The sequence below is a fragment of the Sus scrofa genome, chromosome 13 (genome assembly GCF_000003025.6).
Source record: "Sus scrofa isolate TJ Tabasco breed Duroc chromosome 13, Sscrofa11.1, whole genome shotgun sequence".
Taxonomy (NCBI): Eukaryota; Metazoa; Chordata; class Mammalia; order Artiodactyla; family Suidae; genus Sus; species Sus scrofa.
In genome coordinates this window covers 67,565,405-67,587,083 of record NC_010455.5, presented here as the reverse complement: position 1 = coordinate 67,587,083, position 21,679 = coordinate 67,565,405, and the positions used below count along the sequence as shown (strand labels likewise).

The window sequence follows — 21,679 nt, the reverse complement described above, 5'->3', positions numbered from 1 at the left end:
TGTGCTAAACTTACCTTTTAACTAAATCATCCATTAATCCCCAATTCTTCAAAACTAAGTTCTGCTTAGCAAAACCCTGACAAAAATGCAGCTATTTTAAAGGAGTGCTGTAACTGAAATCCTGAAAAATAACTGTATGACACAGCATCAAATAGTGATAATATAATCAAGGGAAGAAAACAGTTTAAAATTAATCCCGGAATCAAGAAACTTGCAAATGTTCAATAATGAGAATGAGGTCTTTCGGGAAAGTTGGGTTACAGGATTTTAGAATTTGAGGATCTCAAGGATATACCAAGATAGCTGGTTTTATTAACTTTTTAAATCAGCACTTCCTCTCTAGGCAGACAGAATGTGAAAATTATTTGGTGTTTCCCACAGCACAATGGTGAACTCACAGCTGGAATGAAATCAGTACACGTGAACTGATACTTGATGAAAAATAACCCTAAGAAAATAAGTCACAGCAAATTTTAGGAAAAGATGGCTAAGTCACTCACATGTTTGATTTAGACAGCCTTTCTTCAACAAATTCAGCAATTTAAAGAGTATTTGGTAAGCACTTCAACAGCTTTGTGCCTTGGATTTCTTGTGCTTCATCAACTTTAAGGCCACTTCCTTTGGTTCCAACTGGGATCAACAGTTGTCAAGGAGCCATAGGAAAGTGGGGTCAGTCTCCAAGAAGGATTCAAACACATTTTCAACAAGGGTCACGGAAGTAAAGGTCAGAACTCCATGCAAAATTCCCTATTCAGACAGCAACGTTTTGAGAGAGTAAAAAGCTGAATGGGGCCTTTTTAATACCTCATGGGCAGAATGTACCTACGATTTGGCAGCTCAACAGGCTACAGAGTATATGGGTCTCTGTCTAATATCCCTTCTTTAAGAAATGTTAACATTAGCAAAAACACTTATGAGGTGGGTGTTTTTCATTTTTTAGTCTACAACTAGAGATAAAATTAAACAACCACACACATTTCTTGTTTAAGTATTTTTATGGCATCCTAGCTCTATGGCTTCTCTGCATTGCACTAAATGCAACAGGAAAATTTTCTTTTCTTTTCTTTCTTTCTTTTTTTTTTTTTTTTTTTTGTGTGTGTTTCTGCCTTTTCTAGGGCCGCTTCCCGCAGCATATGGAGGTTCCCAGGCTAGGGGTCCAATCAGAGCCACAGCCGCCGGCCTACACCATAGTCACAGCAACGTGGGATCCAAGTCGCGTCTGCAACCTACACCATAGCTCACGGCAACGCCGGATCCTTAACCCACTGATCAAGGCCAGGGATCAAACCTGTAGCCTCTTGGTTCCTAGTCAGATTCGTTAATCACTGCGCCACGACGGGAACTCCAAGAAAATTTTCTTTTGTCTGCTCAATCAATATGCCGGTTCTGTGTTCTTTCTCCAAGCTCTATCCCCATCCCATCTCTAATACCCCCTAGTCATTTTCACTCATTTATTCCATTACCTCAAAATCATCATATACCAAGACAAACTTATCTTTTTAAGTCTGACACCCCCCACCACCCCACTGCTAGCCCCGTTCCACATCTTGCTCCTCAACCCCTCCGCCAATAGAAACCAATCTGGCAATTCCTCTGTTCATCTCAATAGCACTATCATTATACTGGTAACCTAGCCTAAAATTATGGCAATCATTTTTGGATATTTGATAATGGAGGGGGGATGGGTGCAAAAAATTGAATTGTATTGGTCCACCTCACTAAATCTGGATGAGTCTGTCTTGAATATATCTTTCAATCCATTCTCTCTGAGCCTCTTTCTAGGAAAATAAAGGGATCTTTAGTCTCTGGTAGGATCAGCTTTGCATTCAGCCTTCATTAAAGGGGCTATATTTTGGGAGAAAGACCAAGGGTGTTAAGGGATATGTGAACATTTATCAGCATCAAAATATTTCTTCTTTAAATTGAAAAGAATTATCATGCTACAACATGGATGAACCTAGAAAACATTATGCTAACTTACAGACACCAGGCTGTAGGCTACATGTTGTTTGATTCCATTTATGTGACATGTCCAGAATAGGCAAATCCACAGAGACAGAAGGTTACCAGGACTGGGAGGTGGAGATGGGAATGGGGAGTAACTGCTTAATGGGTCCAGAGCTCCCTTTTGCAGATGAAAATATACTAAGCTTAGTAGTAGCAGTAGCACAACAACTCTTTGAATATACTAAAAACCACTGAATTGTACACTTTAAAAAGGTGAATTTCATGGTATGTGAGTTATAAGTCAATAAAGCTGTTATTAAAAAAATACATTATATCTGATTCTCAGTAACTCTAGCCCTGTTTAAGTGCTTGAGATTCTGAGTAACACATTAAAGACTCCTGGCCTCTGAGACCTTTATCCCTAGATCGTCCAGGCCCTCCTCCCTGTCCTATTCCTTCCCTACTTTTTCCTGCTCAAATCCGCTTTTTTTTTTTTTTTTTTTGATTTTTAATTTTTTTGTTTTTCTTCTCTTTTTTATGGTTACACCTGTGGTATATGGAAGTTCCCAAACTCGGGGTCGAATTGGAGCTGCATCTGTGATCTACATCACAGCCACAGCAATGCCAGATCTGAACTGCATCTGCAGTTTACATCGCAGCTCGTGGCAACACTGGATACTTAACCCACTGAGCGGGGGCCAGGGATCAAACCTGCAACCTCACAGATACTAGTTGGGTTCTTAACCCGCTGGGTCACAAGGGAATTCCCCAGTTCTTACTTTTAGAGAGTTTACTCATCCTTTAAAACTAACCGGAATGTTTGTTTCCTTCCTTAAGAGGCTTTCCTTGATACTTTACTCTCCAGGCAGTATAACTGCTCCTAAGCATCTAACATATAAATGACTAAAACATTTTCGATGATATTAGAGTTCACTATTTACATCTCTGCTTCTCACATTAGACTGTGAGCTCATCCCATTAACCTCTGTATCCAGATACTAGCAGAGTGCCTTGCTACCAAGTTTTCAAAAGATGTTCAGTAAAGCTTTTTTTTTAAAACCAGTATTTATACAAATAAATATCTTATAAACAATACATAAAATCATACTGTCTTCTAAGGAGCTCCCGTCATCCCGTCATGGCACAGTGGAAACGAATCTGACTAGGAACCATGAGGTTGCGGGTTCGATCCCTGGCCTTGCTCAGCGGGTTAAGGATCTGGTGTTGCCATGAGCTGTGGTGTAGGTCACAGATGTGGCTTAGATCTGGCATTTGCTGCGGCTACAGCTCTGATTGGACACCTAGCCTGGGATCCTCCATATGCCATGGGTGCCGCCCTCCAAAAAAGACAAAATGATACTGTCTTTTGCAATTCTGATGTTGATGAATGAAACCAGTTAGACTGAGATGAGAATTAACTGGCATTCTTAACAGCATTGCTTAAAAAAAAAGTTGGGACCTTACTATAGAGGATGCTGAAGTCTGTATTTTATTACTGAACATCTATAAATGCACCAGGAATCTACTATGCAAATCACGACACTGCCTTTATCCAGATATGTATATATTTTTCGATATTCATATTTATTTACACACGTTTTTCACAGTAAGGTAACGTAGGTTAAGACAATGATTTTTGTTGCTATTGAGGTCTGCTGGTGAACATTATCTATTTAAAACATAGTCCTATTTAGAGCTTTTTAGGAAAAACAACTGTCCTTTCCTAAGACAGGAGTTGCAGATTCCAATACCAATAAGGTCATCGATTGAAGAGCACTGTCACCTAAAGGATATCTCTGGGCAAGAAACTAACAGCAGTATTTGTGCTCAGGAAGGGAGCTAGGTGGTGAGGGACAGGTGTACAAAGAAGGTTTTCTTTCCACACAGGCTATTTTTATGCTTTTAAACTTTTGTATCAAATACATTATTTATCTACAAAATTTGTTTCTTGGCTCCAGCTAACCCTCACTATTAAGGAATGCAGGCTTAGGGTTGCCAGATCAATAAGTTGGAAATGGGAAAATTCACATTTTTATGTAAAACTCATAATTTTAAAATGTTGGCTTTATTCTCAATTTAACACATAGGGTAGGCCAAACAAAACACACCTGTAGCCATATCTGGCTCATAGGCCAACCTGTTCACCATCTCTAATCTAAAAATTTGATGTGTGGCTTAGGATACCAAAACTATAAATATAATTTAAGGGAAGAAAACTTCAAAAAGAAAACTAGGACCTGTAGATGAAATCATACCCCCTCCTGCCCTACCATCTAGCCACTATTGCTCTTTTAAATTTCTCCTTCTCTTCTGGGTCTTTGGAAAGGCTACTCATGTTTGAACAAGTAGAACACAAAACAAGCCAGGTTTAACCAAGCAATCTGCCCATTATGCTAGCATCTGCTCTTTTTAAAAAAAATGAAATATGGAGTCGATTTCAAGTTGCAATTCATCTAGGCAACTAAAGAGAAGTTTGTGAATTATTTCCAGCTTGGTGGAAAAATTCTCCCAGTCAACTAGATAAACAATTGCATGGTTGAAAAGACCTGCAAATTTGTTTCCCTCACCATTGGAGCTGCTCAAAAGACAAAATGGCAGCCATGGTCAATACAATATTCTGAACCTTGTCTGGGAAGCCAATCATAGCTCTGAGGAAAATCTCAAAGTCACTTAAAGTCCTGAAAAGATGCCATTCATCTCCTGAAAATGAAGCTAAGAGACTCTATGTGGGCCTAACTATTAGTCATAAGTGGAAGATTCCATCTGGTGAATGCCCAGAGGACACCAAAGCAAGTTAAAGAAGAGTAAGTTTCAGTTCTAAGTCTAGCATTAGAGAAGCACTATCATTCCTCTCCGCTGTGCCTACAAATCTTATTCCGATCTGCTGAAAGCTTCAAAAGATTTGATCCTACATGGTTTTCCCATTCTCAGTACTAGTTCCAGTCTTCCAAACAGCAATCTTTGCACTATCAGTTAGTCCCACCTTGGGCTTGACCATCACTCACTGACCACTAGGGCCTCCCCCCAGTGCTGAGGTTATACAACCCCAGGCGGTAATCAAGGAATAGGACTATGGGACTAATGGTAACTTTGCAAGTGTTCTACTCTGCAGGAAAGAGGCACCAGAGGTTTTCCTTAAGTAGCTTGTGGAAATGCTAGGACAGACCACATTTTTTCCTAAGCGCTTTTTACTCAGGTTACTGGTGAGCAGGATGCTGATTTAATCTCATGCATCCATGTTGAGGAACAGTCTGTTTTGTCAAGTGATCTGATAGTGCAACACATATACAGCATGCCCCAGCAAACAAAATGATAATCTATTTTGTAATCACAGTTTAAAAAAAAAAAAAAAAGGACCACAACCCAGGAAATCAAGATCCTGGCAAATTCTAAATGACAAGGAAAATAAAACTCCCTTAGGTTGTAACGGAGGAAGCCATTCCATGATGGGGTTTGGTGGCCTCAAGAAGACTCATTCAATTGTGAAGTAGAAGCCAGGCATGTTCTCTCTCAAGAACATGGCCAGAGTCCAGTGTCTTCCCTCACTTGTGTTTTGATGTATGGACATTGCAGACAACTTTCCAACAGCCACCAGCATGCTGTTGCGTAGTAAGGACCAGAGGTGTATGGAAATCAATGACCTGTACATCCTTCATCAGCAACTGTGTGCATTTATTTGGCACCTACCATACAACAACCATCACACAGCAACACTAGCAATGGCAGAAGGTTCATTTTCTGAGAAGCAGCAGACTTATTTAGTGATTTTGTTCTAAGGGAAAAAAAATCATAATTAACTGCTTCCTTTCTTTTTCATAAATCTATCAAATAAGTTTCAAACACATCAGTCTTCTGAACAAAAAGTCTGTTCCCATCTTACCTCAGCAGCCTGGGTCTCTTGATGCAGCAAGGTAAGACCAGTCAAGTCCTCCAAGAAGGAATGTGAAGAATTAAACACCTTTGCTAGGAAATTAAATCCTTCCCGTTCATATTGATCAAGAACCTGTAAGACATTTACATTTTTTAAAATGAGGGGCTGTAGGTTTTAAAATGCATATTAAAAGATTTTCACTTCTAATAATCACCTCTCAAAAATGGAACTAAAACTAGAATTAAAAATTAAATGTGGGGAAAAAAATCAATCTGGTAGGCACAAAACTGGAGGGATTAGTATTTATCTTTTTTTTTTTTCTTAGAAAGAACAATGGTATCATCTTCCAATTCAGCTGACAATGTTTCTCAAAAGAAAAGTTACATGGAAATTCACTAAAAATTCTAGATGAGTTGAGCTACTGATTTAAAAGTTAACTTTTTTTTTTGTCTTTTTACCTTTTCTAGGGCCACTCCTGCAGCACATGGAGATTCCCAGGCTAGGGGTCAAATCAGAGCCGCAGCTTCCAGCCTACGCCAGAGCCACAGCAACACCAGATTCTTAACCCAAGGCCAGGGATCGAACCCGCAACCTTCGGTTCCTAGTCAGATTCATTAACCACTGAGCTACGCCGGGAACTCCCCTAAAAGTTAACTTTTTAGGAAAAAAATAATAAACAAAAGAAGAGCCAAGAAAAAAATTTGAGGACAAAGTGAAAGATAAAAACAAAAGGGTGGGAAATGTGACCTACCACAAAAATTTTTAATGTAAAAGTGAATTTCACAAAAAAAGTTGCTCAAATAGCCAGTAAACATATGAAAGGCTGCTCAACATTACAATTGATCAGGAGAATGATAAAAGAAAACACTAAAACCACAATGAACTACTACTTTATACCTACTGGAATGGCTAAAATTAAAGAGACAGAAAATACCAAGTACTGCCAAGGATGTGGAATAACCAGCATTTTCATATGAATGCAAAGTGAGATAACCAGTTTAGAGGTTTAACATTTGTAGGCCTTGTGATCAAGAAATTTTATTCCTACATATAAACACACAACAAAAATTGTATACATATGTGCATGAGAAGACCTGAATAAAAATGTCCATAGCAGCACTATTCATAATAGTCCAAAACTAGGAACTACTCAAGAGTCTATCTATAGCAGCATCCATTAACAAACTGTGGTTTACTCATGCAATAGAATGATACACAGATATGAAACAAATGACAACCACATGCAACAATATAGACAGTTTTCACAAACAATATTTTTTGGGGGAGGGGGGCACACCCACAACACACATAAGTTCCCAGGCCAGGGATCGTACCTGTACCACAGCAGTGACAACACTAGATCCTTAACCCACTACATCACAAGGGAACTCCATAAACAATGAAAAACAAAAGAAGGGAGAAGCAGTACTATTCTACTGCACTACAGGATTACAATTATATAATTAAAAAACAAACACTAAAACCTAAATCAAGAAGTCAGGAGAGTGGTTATCCCTGGAAGGACTGTAATTGGAAGGGCCACACAGGAGGCTGGGCGGTGCTGGAAATATTTGTTCTTTAGCTGGCTTCTGGGAACAAAGGAGTACTTTGCAAAAAACTATCAAGCGCTTTTTCATATACATGCTGTCCTTTAATAAAAATAAAAAGATAAGAGACTGGTAGTCTTTTGAGGAGAACAAAATAAGAACATATGAGTACTTAGAAGCAAACAAAAAAAATGATTATCATGGAGTTCCCGTCGTGGTGCAGTGGTTAACGAATCCTATTAGGAACCATGAGGTTGTGGGTTTGATCCCCGGCCTTGCTCAGTGGGTTAAGGATCCGGTGTTGCTGTGAGCTGTGGTGTAGGTCACAGACGTGGCTTGGATCCCGAGTCACTGTGGCTCTGGCGTAGGCTGGCAGCTACAGCTCTGATTCAACCCCTAGCCTGGGAACCTCCAAATGCCACGGGAGTGGCCCTAGAAAAGGCAAAAAGACAAAAAAAAAAAAAAAAAAAAAAAAAAAAAGATTATCATGTTTAACAATCCAGTGACTACAGGAACTGTCAATTGCAGTAAGCAGTGAAGGAGAGTGCCTCAGAAATTCTCTCAAAACTCAGAATAAAGAGATGAATGTTTCAAAAAGGTAGCAGACATTGAAAATAAATCCAAGAAATCAACACATGAACAGAAAGGTTGGAGAAGCAATAACACAAGATATAGAAGAAAAAAAAAATCCTCTTTGGCCATGCCTGCAGCATGCAGAAGTTCCCAGGCCAAAGATCAAACCCAAGCCACAGTAGCAACCTGAGCCACAGCAGTGACAATGCTGGATCCTTAAACTGCTGAGCCATCTGGAAACTCTAGGAAAAAAAATTGTTTTTTAAGTTTTCCTCATTAGAAATGAAGATGTATAAACCTTTCATTTCAACAATTCCACTTCAAAGAATTTTCAAAGACTTTTTCCCAAAGACTTGTTGAGGGTTACAGAATGGTGATCCACCCCCCACCCTTAAAAAAAATCTCAATTATCTTTTAGTTTACGAAGTGAGCATTTTATTTTATTTATTTATTTATTTTTATTTTTGTCTTTTTGCTATTTCTTTGGGCCGCTCCCGCGGCATATGTAAGTTCCCAGGCTAGGGGTCGAATCGGAGCTGGAGCCACCGGCCTACGCCAGAGCCACAGCAACGCGGGATCCGAGCCGCATCTGCAACCTACACCATAGCTCACAGCAACGCCAGATCGTTAACCCACTGAGCAAGGGCAGGGACCGAACCCGCAACCTCATGGTTCCTAGTCGGATTCGTTAACCACTGTGCCATGACGGGAACTCCCCGAAGTGAACATTTTAAAGAAAACCTGAGGATGAGAAGTTGACTCTTTAGCAGCAGGCCCACACCATTCCTGCTTATATCCTGCATGTATGGGCACCAAGACTGATAGAGAAAAATCCTCATTGCAACACTGTTTGGAGCAGCAAAAGATTAGGAATAACTATACTTTTAAAGGGGACAGATTAACTAAATTGTGGTATATTTATAAGCAACAACATAATCTGGCTCCACTAAAAGAACAAGGCAGTTCTATAGCACTGGTATACATTGATTTTCAAGACAGAGATATATTAAAAAGCAATGTCCAGAACATATGCCTAGTATCAATGTTTTTGAAATAGAGCTGGAAAAGGAGAGAGGAGGAAAGGGAGATGTACATATATTTAGGCCTGGTTGTGGATATAATACCCCTGGAAGAACATACATGCGCGCGCGCGCGCGCACACACACACACACACACACACACACACACACACACACACACGGCTGAAATCAAGTAGTTGCCTCTGTATGTCCTTTTATGCTACTTAAATCCTTTTGTTTTGGCCATGCCCGCAGCATGAAATTCTGGGACCAGGGACTGAACTCGCACCACAGTAGTGACCCAAGCCACAGCAGTAACGATGCCATATTCTTAACCCATATGAGCCACTGGGGAACTTCCTATATACTACCTTAATTTTTAAAACCATGCACACATTTTCCTTATTCAATTAATATTAAAATCTCAATCTATTTTTTATGTTTTTCTTCAGTGCCAGAGAAAGGTTCCAGAAAAGGAAGAACTCTAAAGCCCTAATGAGGAAGGTAGAGCATGAGAGGAGCGGTGGCTCTGCCCTAGCACAGGAAGTGTAGGCAGGGACAAGCAATGCGGCTGGAGGGTTAAGTCAGGAGAGTGAGAACTGGGGCTGAGGAGTTCTAAGGTCTGAACTGTAGGCAGCAAGGTCATCAGCTGCCAGATAAGGGGGTGGGGTGGGCCCCAGAGCTAGATGGGGTGGGGAGAGGGGGGTGGTGCTGGTAATGATCTGGGACAGCTGGCCGGGGAAGGTGAGAAAGGAAGCTGCTTAGCAGCATAGGAGAGGTGCTGAGCCACCTAAAGCCCCTGTTCAGGACAGAAAAGAAAAATGTGGGGATAAAGGTGGTTAAGGACCTATCTAAGCCTGGGGACTGGCAGAACAGGGTCAAAGAATTTGAGGGGCTAATGAGTAGCAATGAAGGGACCTGAGGCTGGTGAGGAAAGACCTATAGGCTGGAGGGACAGAGAGGCAGGCAATCCTGGAGAGGTGGGGGCTGGGGGTGGGGCACATCATTACCCCCCACGGCAAGACCAAAGTACAGTCTTTGACTGATTAGCCATAGTAAATTAATTTGACCGCACAATGCCTGGATAAAAAGACACTTAATAACTGAATCTCTCAGTAATTACAAGATTCTTTACAAACCAGAATGTTATCTCAGGAAAAATGCACAGATAAGTTGAGCCATCTTTTTCAAAATGCTAACTACTATGTGTTTAGCGATCACTTATTAGACTCATTAAATGGCTACTTTGTGCCAGGTTTCTGGTAAATTAAAAAAAAAGACAAGGAGATGAAAAATGGACAACTTTGAAAAAAAAAATCCAGAGATGACACTTCGTTGGAACCTAATTAAACTTTCAGATTTCAGATTATATGTTTCCACAGATAATGTTGTAATGCTACAAATCTGGACAGTGGAAAAACTAACAGCATGGGCAGAATGAGTAAAGACCTCCCCCATAATCAGGATGTACAGAAAGTTTAATGCTGAAACATTATTAATAGCTCTGGCTTGAAAAATATGTGGAAAAACATAATCCTCTAGGGGCATATTTAATCATGCAAGAGCTTTCCCAGTATTCCCTTTATGTGCTGGGAAGTTAATCTGTGTTACGAGTATAAGCAGTTTATAAAAGGTAGGAGGAGTTTTTTCCCCTCTACAAACAGCTGAACCTTCTTAAAGGGGAAAAATGTGTTTTAAATTATCAAAAAAGGATAGTATCACAATGAATTTGAGCACAGACAACCTGTTATAAAACATAAAATATATAACACCTCAAGTAAATTATATAATATGTGGTCTTATACACATTATATTTTGGAAAGTTGATAGTATTCTAAAGGTACAAGGAGAGTTTGCTAAGTAGAGAAATAATAATGATTCTTTTACTAGAAAGATACGGATTTTTTCCTGATGGACACAATTTCCTTACTAAACTGTTTCATAAGCCTACATTATCCTTATTCATGACATATCTGAGCAAATACCCTTGGACAAAGATGTTAGAATCTCTTCTTAAGGCATGATTTTAGAAATACCACTTCTCTTTTTTTGTAGAACTTCTGGCGGCACACAGAAGTTACCAGGGCCAGGGACTGAACTTGAGCCACAGCTGCAGCAATGCCAGATCCTTTAACCCACTGCAATGGGCCAGGGATTGAACCTATGCCTCTGTAGCCACTGAGCTTTTTAAGTCAGATTTTTTTTTTTAAATAGTGATTTATATTTTTTCCATTATAGCTGGTTTATAGTGTTCTGTCAATTTTCTACTATACAGCAAGGTAACCCAGTTACACATAAATGTATACATTCTTTTTCTCACATTATCACATTCCCTTATAAGTGACTAGATATAGTTTCCAGTGCTATACAGCAGGATCTCATTGCTTATCCATTCCAAAGGCATAGTTTGCATTTATTAACCCCAAATTCTCAATCCATCCCACTCCATCCCCCTCCCCCTTGGCAACCACAAATCTGTTTACATGATTTTCTTTTCTGTGGGAAGGTTCATTTGTGCTGTATATTAGATTCCAGATATGAGTGATAAGATATGGTATTTATCCTTCTCTTTCTGACTTACTTCACTTAGTATGAGAGTCTCTAGTTCCACCCATGGTGCTGCAAATGGCATTATTTTGTTCTTTTTATAGCTGAGTAGTATTCCATTGTGTATATAAGCCACATCTTCCTAATTCAACCATCTGTCAATGGACGTTGCGTCATGTCTTGGCTATTGCGAATAGTGAAGCAATGAACATGCAGGTGCATGTGTCTTTTTTAAGGAAAGTTTTGTCCAGGTATATGCCCAAGAGTGGGATTTCTGGGTCATATGGTAGTTCTATGTATAGATTTCTAAGGTACCTCCATACTGTTTTCCATAGTGGTTGTACCAGCTTATATTCCCACCAAGAGTGCAGGAGGGTTCTCTTTTCTCCACACCCCCTCCAGCATTTGTTATTTGTGGACTTATTAATGATGGTCATTCTGACTGGTGTGAGGTGGTACCTCATAGTAGTTTTGATTTGCATTTCTCTAATAATCAGGCATGTTGAGTATTTTTCCATGTGCTTGTTGGCCATCTGTATATCTTCATTGGAGAAATGTCTATTCAGGCCTTTTGCCCATTTTTCCATTGGGTTGTTGGCTTTTTTGCTGTTGAGTTGTATAAGCTGTTTCTATATTTCAGATATTAAGCCCTTGTCACTCTTGGATTGGAAAATAACTATACTACCAAAGGCAATCTACAGACTCAGTGAAATCCCTATCAAATTACCAAGGACTTTTTTTTACAGAACTAGAACAAAATATTTTAAAGTTTGTTTGGAAGCAAAAAAGACGCAGAATAGCCAAAATCATCCTGAGAAAGAAAAATGGAGCTGGAGGATTCAGGCTGCCTGACTTCAGACTATACTATACATCTATAGTCATCAAAACTGTAGGGTACTGGCACAAAGACAGAAATAGAGACCAGTGGAACAGGATAGAAAGCCCAGAATTAAACCCATGCACCTACAGTCAACTCATCTATGACAAAGGAAGCAGGAATATACAATGGAGAAAAGACAGCCCCTTCTATAAGTGGTACAGGGAATACTGGACAGCCACATGTAAAAGAATGAAATGAGAACACTTCTAACACCATACGCAAAAATAAACTCAAAATGGATTAAAGACCTAACTATAAGAGCAGATACTATAAAACTCTTAGAGAAAAACATAGGCCAAACACTCTCTGACATAAATGACAGCAACATCTTCTCAGATCCACTTCCTAGAGTAATGACAATGAAAACAAAAATAAACAAATGGGACTTCATTAAACTTCAAAGTTTCTGCACAGAAAAGGAAACCCTAAACAAAATGAAAAGACAACCCACAGAATGGGAGAAAACATTTGCAAATGAAGCAACTGACAAGGGATTAATCTCCAAAATTTATAAACACCTCCTATAGCTCAACACCAAGAAAACAAACAACCCCATCAAAAAAATGGGCAGAAGATCTAAACAGACAATTCTCCAAAGAAACATACGATGGCCAAAAAACACATGAAAAGAGGTTCAACATCACTCATTATTAGAGAAATGCAAATCAAAACTGCTATGAGGTACGAAAGGCCATCATCAAAATAGTCTACAGACAATAAGTGCTGGAGAGGGTGTGGAGAAAAGGGAACCCTATTACACTGTTGGTGGGAATGTAAATTGGTGCAACCACTGTGAAAAACAGTATGGAGATTTCTCAGAGAACTAAAAATATAAATATATTTAACGTATGAACACCTCAATATATAAGGCAAATATTAACAAACATAAAAGGAGAAAATGAAAGTAACACATTAATAATGTGGGACATTAAAACCCCAATGGCATCAGTGGATAGATCTCCCAGAACAAAAATCAATAAGGAAACATAGGCCTTACATGACACATTAGACCAGATGAATATAATTGATATGTATAGAACATTCCACCCATAATTCCATCTGAAAGCAGCAGAATATACACTTTTCAAGTGCATATGGGCCATTTCCTGGCCACAAATCAAGCCGTGGTAAATTTAAGAAAACTAAAATCATACCAAGCATTATTTCCAACCACAACAATATAAGACTAGAAATCAACAACAAGAAAAAGAAACTGCAAAAAACACAAACATGTGAAGGTTAAACAATATGCTAGCAAACAACCATTGGATCACTGAAGCAATCAAAAAGGAAATAAAAAAATACCTAGAGAGAAATGAAAATGAAAACATGATGATCCAAAACCTATGGGATGCAGCAAAACAGTTCTAAGAGGGAAGTTTATAGCAATACCAGCTTACATAATGAAACAAGAAAAATCTCAAGTTAACAAACAACCTAACCTTATGCCTAAAGCAACTAGAGAAAGAAAATCAAAGCACAAAGATAGCAGAAGGAAAGAAATCATAAAGACCAGAGCAGAAATAAATGAAATAGAGACTAAAAAACAATAGAAAAAAATCAATGAAACTAAAAGCTGGTCCTCCGAAAAGATAGATAAACTCAACCTCTAGCCAGACTCAACAAGAAAAAAAAGAAGGCCCAAATACATAAAATCAGAAGTGAAAAAGAAGTTACAATTGATACCACAGGAATACAAAACTCCTAAGAGACCACTTCAAGCAACTATACACCAATAAAATGGACAACCTAGAAGAAATGTACAAATTCTTAGAACGGTATAACGCCCCACGAATGAACCAGGAAGAAATAGAAAATGCAAACAAATTACCAGTACTGAACTTGAATCAATAATTCTAAAACTCCCAAAAAGCAAAAGTTCAGGACCAGATGGCTTCACAGGTGAATTCTACCAAGTATTTAGAGAAGAGTTAACATCTATCCTTCTGAAACTGTTCCAAAAAACTGCACAGGAAGGAACACTCCTGAACTCTTTCTATAAGGCCAACATCACCTTCATACTAAAACCAAACGAAGATACCACAAAAATAGAAAATTACAGGTCAATATCACTGATAAACACAGATGCAAAAATCCTTAACAAAATATAGCAAGCAGACTCCAACAATATATTAAAAGGATTCTATATCGTGATCAAGAGAGATTTATCCCAGCAATGCAAGGATTCTTTGATACCCACAAATCAATCAGTGTGATATACCACATTAACAAATTGAAGACTAAAGACCATATGATCATCTCAATAGATGTAAAAAAAGGTTTTGATAAAATTCAACATTAATTTATGGTAAAAACTCTTCAGAAAGTGGGCATAGAGGGAACACACATCAATACAGTAAAGGCCATATATGGCAAACCCATAGCTCACATCATTCTCAATGATGAAAAGCTGAAAGAATTTCTTGGAAGATCAGGAACAGGACAAGGATGTCCAACCTTGCTACTTTTATTGAACACAGTTTTGGAAGTCTTAACCACAGCAATTAGAGAAGAAAAAGAAATTAAAGAATCTGTATTGGAAAAAAAAGAAGTAAAACTGTCACTGTTTGCATATGACATGATGCTATACATAAGAAACTCTACAGTTGCTACTAGAAAGCTACTACAGTTCAACAATGAATTTGGTAACACTGCTGATACAAAATTAACATATAGAAATCTGCTGTATTCTGTACACTAAAAATAAAATATCAGAAATCAAGGAAACAATATTATCCATCACTGAACCAAAAGCAAAATACCTAGGAATAAACCTCCTTAAGGAGGCAAAAGACCTATAGTCTGAAAACTATATGACACTGTTGAAGGAAACTGGAAATGACAGAAACAGATGGAAAGATATAACATTCCTGCATTAAAAAGAATTAATATTGTTAAAATGACCATATGGTCCAAGGCAATCTACAGATTCAATGCAATTCTTTTTTTTAAATGTAGTTTTTAAATTTTTTTTCCATTTTTTAATTATAGTATAGTTGATTTACAATGTTCTGTCAATTTTTGCAGTACAGCAAAGTGACCCAGTCTCATACACACACAAACTCTCCATCTTATATTATCTTCCATCTATCCAGAGAATTGATATAGTTTCCTGTACCAAACAGTAGGACCTCATTGCTTATGCATTCTAAATGCAATAATTTGCAACTACTAATCCCCAACTCCTTAGTCCATCCCACTCCTTCCCTACTCCCCCCAACACCCCCATCAGGCAACTACAAGTCTGATCTTTATGTCTGAATCTGTTTCTTTGTGGACAGGTTCATTTGTGCCATATTTTAAATTCCGCATATGAGGGATATCATATAGTATTTGTCTTTCTCTTTCTGACTTACTTCACTGAATATGAGAATCTCTAGTGGCATCCACGTTGCTGCAAATGGCATTATTTGGTTCTTTTTTTTTTGGCTGAGTAGTATTCCACTGTATATATGTACCACATCTTCCTAATCCATTCAGCTGTTGATGGACATTTAGGTTGTTTCCATGTACTGGCTATTGCGAATAGTGCTGATATGAACATAGGGGTTCCTATCATGTATCTTTTTGAGTTATAGTGTTGTCTGGATATTTGCCCAGGAGTAAGATTGTTGGATCATATGGTAGGGTTTTTGTTTGTTTTTGCTTTTTTGGGCTGCACCTGCAGCAAATGGAAGTTCCCAGGCTAGGGGTTGAATAGGAGCTGCAGCTGCCAGCCACAGCCAGAGCCAAAGCAATGTAGGATCTGAGCTATGTCTGCAACCTACACTAGAGCTCATGGCAATGCCAGATACTTAACCCACTGAGTGAGGCCAAGGATTAAACCTGCATCCTCATGGATACTAGTTGGGTTCATAACCATTGCACCATAATAGGAACTCCCATGTGATGGCTCTTTCTTTAGTTTTCTTTTAAAAATTTAACAACTTTGAGGCATAATTAAAATAACATAAAACTCACCCATGATAGGTATACAATTCAGTAATTATTGATGAATTTTCTTTTTTGTAAATGATTTTTATTTTTTCCATTACAGTTGGTTTAGTGTTGTCAATTTCTACTGTACAGCATAGTGACCTAGTCACACACACACACACACACACACATATATATCCATTCTTTTTCTCTTTATTTAGTTTTCTGAGGAAACTCCATGCTGTTGTCTGTAGTGCTTGCACCAATTTACATTCTCACCAATAGTGTAGGAGAGTTCCATTTTCTCCACACCCTCTCCAGCATTTGTTATTTGTTAATGATGGCCATCCTGACCACTGTGATGTGGTACCTCATTGTAGTTTTGATTTGCATTACTCTAATATTTAGTGATGTTGGGCATTTCTTCATGTGCCTATTGGCCATCTATATGTCTTCTTTGGAGAAATATCTATCAGATCTTCTGCCTATTTTTCAATTGTGTTGTTGGTTTTTTTGCTGTTGAGTTCTATGAGTTGTTTATATATTTTGGAGCTTAGGCCCTTGTTGGTTGTATCATTTGTAACTATTTACTCCCATTCCGTACATTGTCTTCTCATTCTGTTTGTTTGTTTTTAAGGTTTCCTTTGTTATGCAGAGGTTTCTAAGTTTGATTAGATCCCATCTGTTTAATTTTGTTTTTATTTCTATTGCCTTGGAAGGCTGACTTAAGAAAACACTGTATGGTTTATGTCAGAAAATGTTTTGCCTATGCTCTCTTCTAGGAGTTTTATGTCATGTCTTATGTTTCAGTCTTTAAGTCATTTTGAGTTTTTCTTGTGCAAGGTGTGAGGGTGTGTTCTAGTTTCATTGATTTACATGCAGCTGTTCAGTTTTCTCAGCACCATTTGCTGAAGATACTGTTTTTCCCCCATGTTATATTCTTGCTTCTTTTGTCAAAGATCAATTGACCAGAGGTGTCTGGGCTCTCTATTCTGTTCCACTGATCCATATGTCTCCTTTTATACCAGTACCACATTGTCTTGATTACTGCAGCTTTGTACTATTGTCTCAAGTCTAGGAAAGTTATGCCTCCCCCTTTGTTTTTTTTTTTTCCCCTCAAGACTGCTTGGGCAATTCTGTATCTTCTATGGTTCCATGTGAATTTTTTGATTACATGTTCTAGTTCTGTGAAAAATGTAATGGGTAATTTGACATCCCCTCACTTTCAATTTATATATGTCCTTTGCCCTAAGGGGAGCCTCTTTTAGACAGTAAATTGTAGGCTCTTGTTTTTTTATCCAGTCTTAAACTTTATATCTTTTGATTGGAGCATTCAATCCACTGATATATATGGTAACTATTAATATGTATTTATTAATAAAATAAAAACTATCTACCCAGCAGGATTATCATTTAAAATAGAAGGAGAAATAAAGAATTTCTCCTTGTTTTCCAACTGAGTCTATGTTTCTCCTTTGTTCCTTTTTCTTTTTTTCAGTTGGATAATTTCCTTTTATGCTTTTGTCATCTTCTTTTTTTGGTTTTTGTGAACGTATTGTTTGCTTTTGATTTGTGGTTGCCCTGTTCTTCACGTATGTTATATCACATATATCTGCTTGTTTTAGACTGATAATCACATAGGCTCAAACACATTCTAGCTCAAACACATTCTAAACAAGAGTCTAGATTTTTCTTACTCTTCTTCACCACATTTTACGCTTTTGATGTTCTTTTTTACATCTTCATGTTTCTCCTTTTGTTTATCATTGTTTTCATAAATAGTTTTTTTTTTAATTTTTTTCTTTTTTTAATCTGTATACTGACTTATTTAAGTGATTACTTTCCAACTGTGATTTCCTCCATCCTGTATTTTTTTACTTATTTCCTATTTAGAGGAGACCTTTCGGTATTTCTTTTAAAATGGGTTTAGTTATGTTATATTCTTTTAGTTCTTGTTTGTCAGAGAAATTCTTTATTTCTCCTTCTATTTTAAATGATAATCCTGCTGGGTAGATAGTATTTTAGGCTGCAATTTCTTCCCTTTTAGAACTCTGAACATATCTTACCACTCTCTGCTGGCCTGTAGTTGTTTCTTCAGAGAAAATCAGCTGATAGCCTTATGGAGGTTCCCCTATAGTAAACTCTTTGTTTTTCTTGTGCTGCCTTTAGAATCCTCTTCTAATCTTTATTTTGCCATTTTTATTACAGTATATCTTGGTGTAGGTCTGTTTGGGTTCATCTTTTTTGGGGTCCTCCATGCTTCCTATATCTGAATATCTGTTTCCTTCCTTAGATTTAGAAAGTTTTCAGGCATAATTCTTCAAATATATTTTCAATCCCTTTTTCTTTTTCTTCTCCTTCTGGAATCCCTATCATGTGCAGGATTGGCCTGCTTTATAGTATTCCATAGTTCTCTCATACTGCGTCTTTTTTTTTTTTTTTTTTTTTTTTTTAATGGCTACACCTGCACCATATGGAAATTCCCAGGCTAGGGGCAAAACTGGAGCTACAGCTGCCAGCCTATATGAAAGCCATGCCAATACCACTTCTGAGTTTTATGTGCAGCCTACACTGCAGCTTGCAGCAAAGTCATATCCTCAACCCACTGAGGAAAGCCAGGGATCAAATCTGCATTGTCACTGACACCATGTCAGGTTCTTAACCCAATGAGCCACAACGAGAACTCCTCTTACACTGCTTTCATTTTTTTTTTTTTCATTTGGTTTTCTGCCTGCCGTCCTGATTGGGTAATTCCCATTATTCTACCTTCCAAATCATTTATTTGTTCCTCTGCATTATTCATTCTGATCTCAATACTTTAACTCAGCTTTTGTGTATGCAAATGAGTTTTCTAATCTTTCTTGGCTCCTTCTTATAATTTTGAGTTCCTTTTTAAAGTAATCTGTGTGTCAACAATGAAACAGATCTCTGCAGTCAGACAGACCTGGAGTTCAAAAGAGAAATAGTGAAAATACTGAAGGAATTAAGAGAAGATATGAACAGTAATGCAGATACCCTCAGAAAGGAACTAGAAAATATAAGGAGGAGCCAAGAAAAGCTAGAACATTCATTTGCAGAGATGCAAACTGAACTAGGGGCAGTAAAAACCAGAATGAACAATGCAGAAGAACGAATCAGTGATATGGAAGATAGAATAATGGAAATCACTCAATCTGGTCAACAGACAGAAAACCGAATCAAAAAACTGGAAAGCAATATAAGAGACCTATGGGATAATATAAAGCGGGCCAATCTACGCATAATAGGAATTCCAGAAGGAGTAGAAAAAGATAAGGGGATGGAAAAATGCAAAAAATGAAAAAAAAATACACTCAAGCAGATAACAACAGGAGACCATCCAACCAAAAAACAAAAAAAAAAAAAAAAGAAAGGAAGAATGGAGAACCATAGAATCAACTGGAACACAAGGTTCAAATGGCAATAAATAATCATCTATCAATTATCACCTTAAATGTCAATGGACTGAATGCCCCAATCAAAAGACACAGAGTGGCTGAGTGGATAAAAAGGCAAAAACCTTCAATATGCTGCCTACAAGAAACTCACCTTAGGACAAAAGATACATATAGATTGAAAGTGAAAGGCTGGGGAAAAATATTTCACACCAATAGACATGACAGAAAAGCAAGAGTCGCAATGCTCATATCAGACAAAACAGACTTTAAAACAAAAGACATAAAGAAAGACAAAGAAGGACACTATTTAATGATTAAGGGATCCATCCCAGGAGAGGATGTTACTATCATCAACATATATGCCCCAAATATAGGAGCACCCAGATACATACAACAAATATTAACAGACATAAAGGGAGATATTGATGAGAATACAATCATAGTAGGAGACCTAAATACCCCCCTCACATCAATGGACAGATCCTCTAGACAGAAAACCAATAAAGCAACAGAGATCCTAAAGGAAACAATAGAAAAGTTAGACTTCATTGATATCTTCAGGACACTACATCCAAAAAAATCAGAATACACATTCTTCTCAAATGCTCATGGAACATTCTCAAGAATCGACCACATATTGGGACACAAAGTGAATCTCAATAAATTTAGGAGCGTAGAAATTATCTCAAGTATCTTCTCTGACCACAATGCCATGAAATTAGAAATCAACCATGGGAAAAGCAGAGAGAAAAAACCTACCACATGGAAACTCAACAACATGCTACTAAAAAACCAATGGGTCAATGAGGAAATCAAGAAGGAAATTAAAAACTACCTTGAAACAAATGATAATGAAGACACAACCTCTCAAAATCTATGGGATGCTGCGAAAGCAGTGCTCAGAGGGAAATTTATAGCAATCCAGGCCTTTCTCAAAAAAGAAGAAAGATCCCAAATTGACAACTTAACCCTCCACCTAAACGAATTAGAAAAAGAAGAACAAAAAAGTCCTAAAGTCAGCAGAAGGAAGGAAATTATAAAGATCAAAGAAGAAATCAATAAAATAGAGACTCAAAAAAATAGAGAAAATTAATAAAACCAAGAGCTGGTTCTTTGAAAAGGTGAACAAAATTGACAAACCCCTGGCCAGACTCACTAAAAAGACGAGAGGAAGAACCCAAATAACCAAAATTATAAATGAAAAAGGAGAAATCACAATGGATACAGCAGAAATACAAAAAAAACCATAAGAGAATACTATGAACAACTGTATGGCAACAAGTTTGACAATCTGGAAGAAATGGACAATTTTCTAGAATCTTACAGCCTGCCAAAATTGAATCAAGCAGAAACAGACCAACTGAACAGACCGATCACTAGAAATGAAATTGAAGAGGTCATAAAATCACTCCCTACAAATAAAAGCCCAGGACCAGATGGCTTCACAGGTGAATTCTATCAAACTTATAAAGAGGAATTGGTGCCCATCCTCCTTAAACTCTTTCAAAAGGTTGAAGAAGGAATACTCCCAAAGACATTCTATGAGGCCACCATCACCCTCATTCCAAAACCTGACAGAGATACCACCAAAAAAGAAAACTATCGCCCAATATCATTGATGAATATAGATGCAAAAATTCTCAACAAAATCTTAGCCAACCGAATCCAACAACATACCAAAAAAATTATACACCATGACCAGGTTGGGTTCATCCCAGGTTCACAAGGATGGTTCAACATACGCAAATCAATCAGCATCATACACCACATTAACAAAAAAAAGGTCAAAAATCATATGATCATCTCAATAGACGCAGAAAAAGCATTTGACAAAGTTCAACATCCATTCATGATCAAGACCCTCGCCAAAGTGGGTATAGAGGGAACATTCCTGAATATAATCAAAGCCATTTATGATAAACCCACAGCAAATATAATACTCAATGGGGAAAAACTGAAAGCCT

The 21,679-nt window shown here is 37.8% G+C and overlaps 1 protein-coding gene across 25 annotated transcripts in view; it reads right to left on the bottom strand.

Moving 5' to 3' along the window:
• The window catches only part of ATG7 (autophagy related 7), a 397,386-nt gene that overhangs the window by 112,058 nt on the left and 263,649 nt on the right, over positions 1-21,679 (bottom strand). For 22 of the 25 annotated variants that reach the window (XR_001300297.2, XM_021068378.1, XM_021068379.1 and 19 more), the window contains 1 exon segment: positions 5,828-5,950. Coding sequence is in view for 24 of the 25 variants with exons in the window: in XM_021068378.1 (XP_020924037.1) it covers positions 5,828-5,950 (123 nt within the window). In the remaining variant the exon portion in view is untranslated. 25 annotated transcript variants of the gene reach the window in all.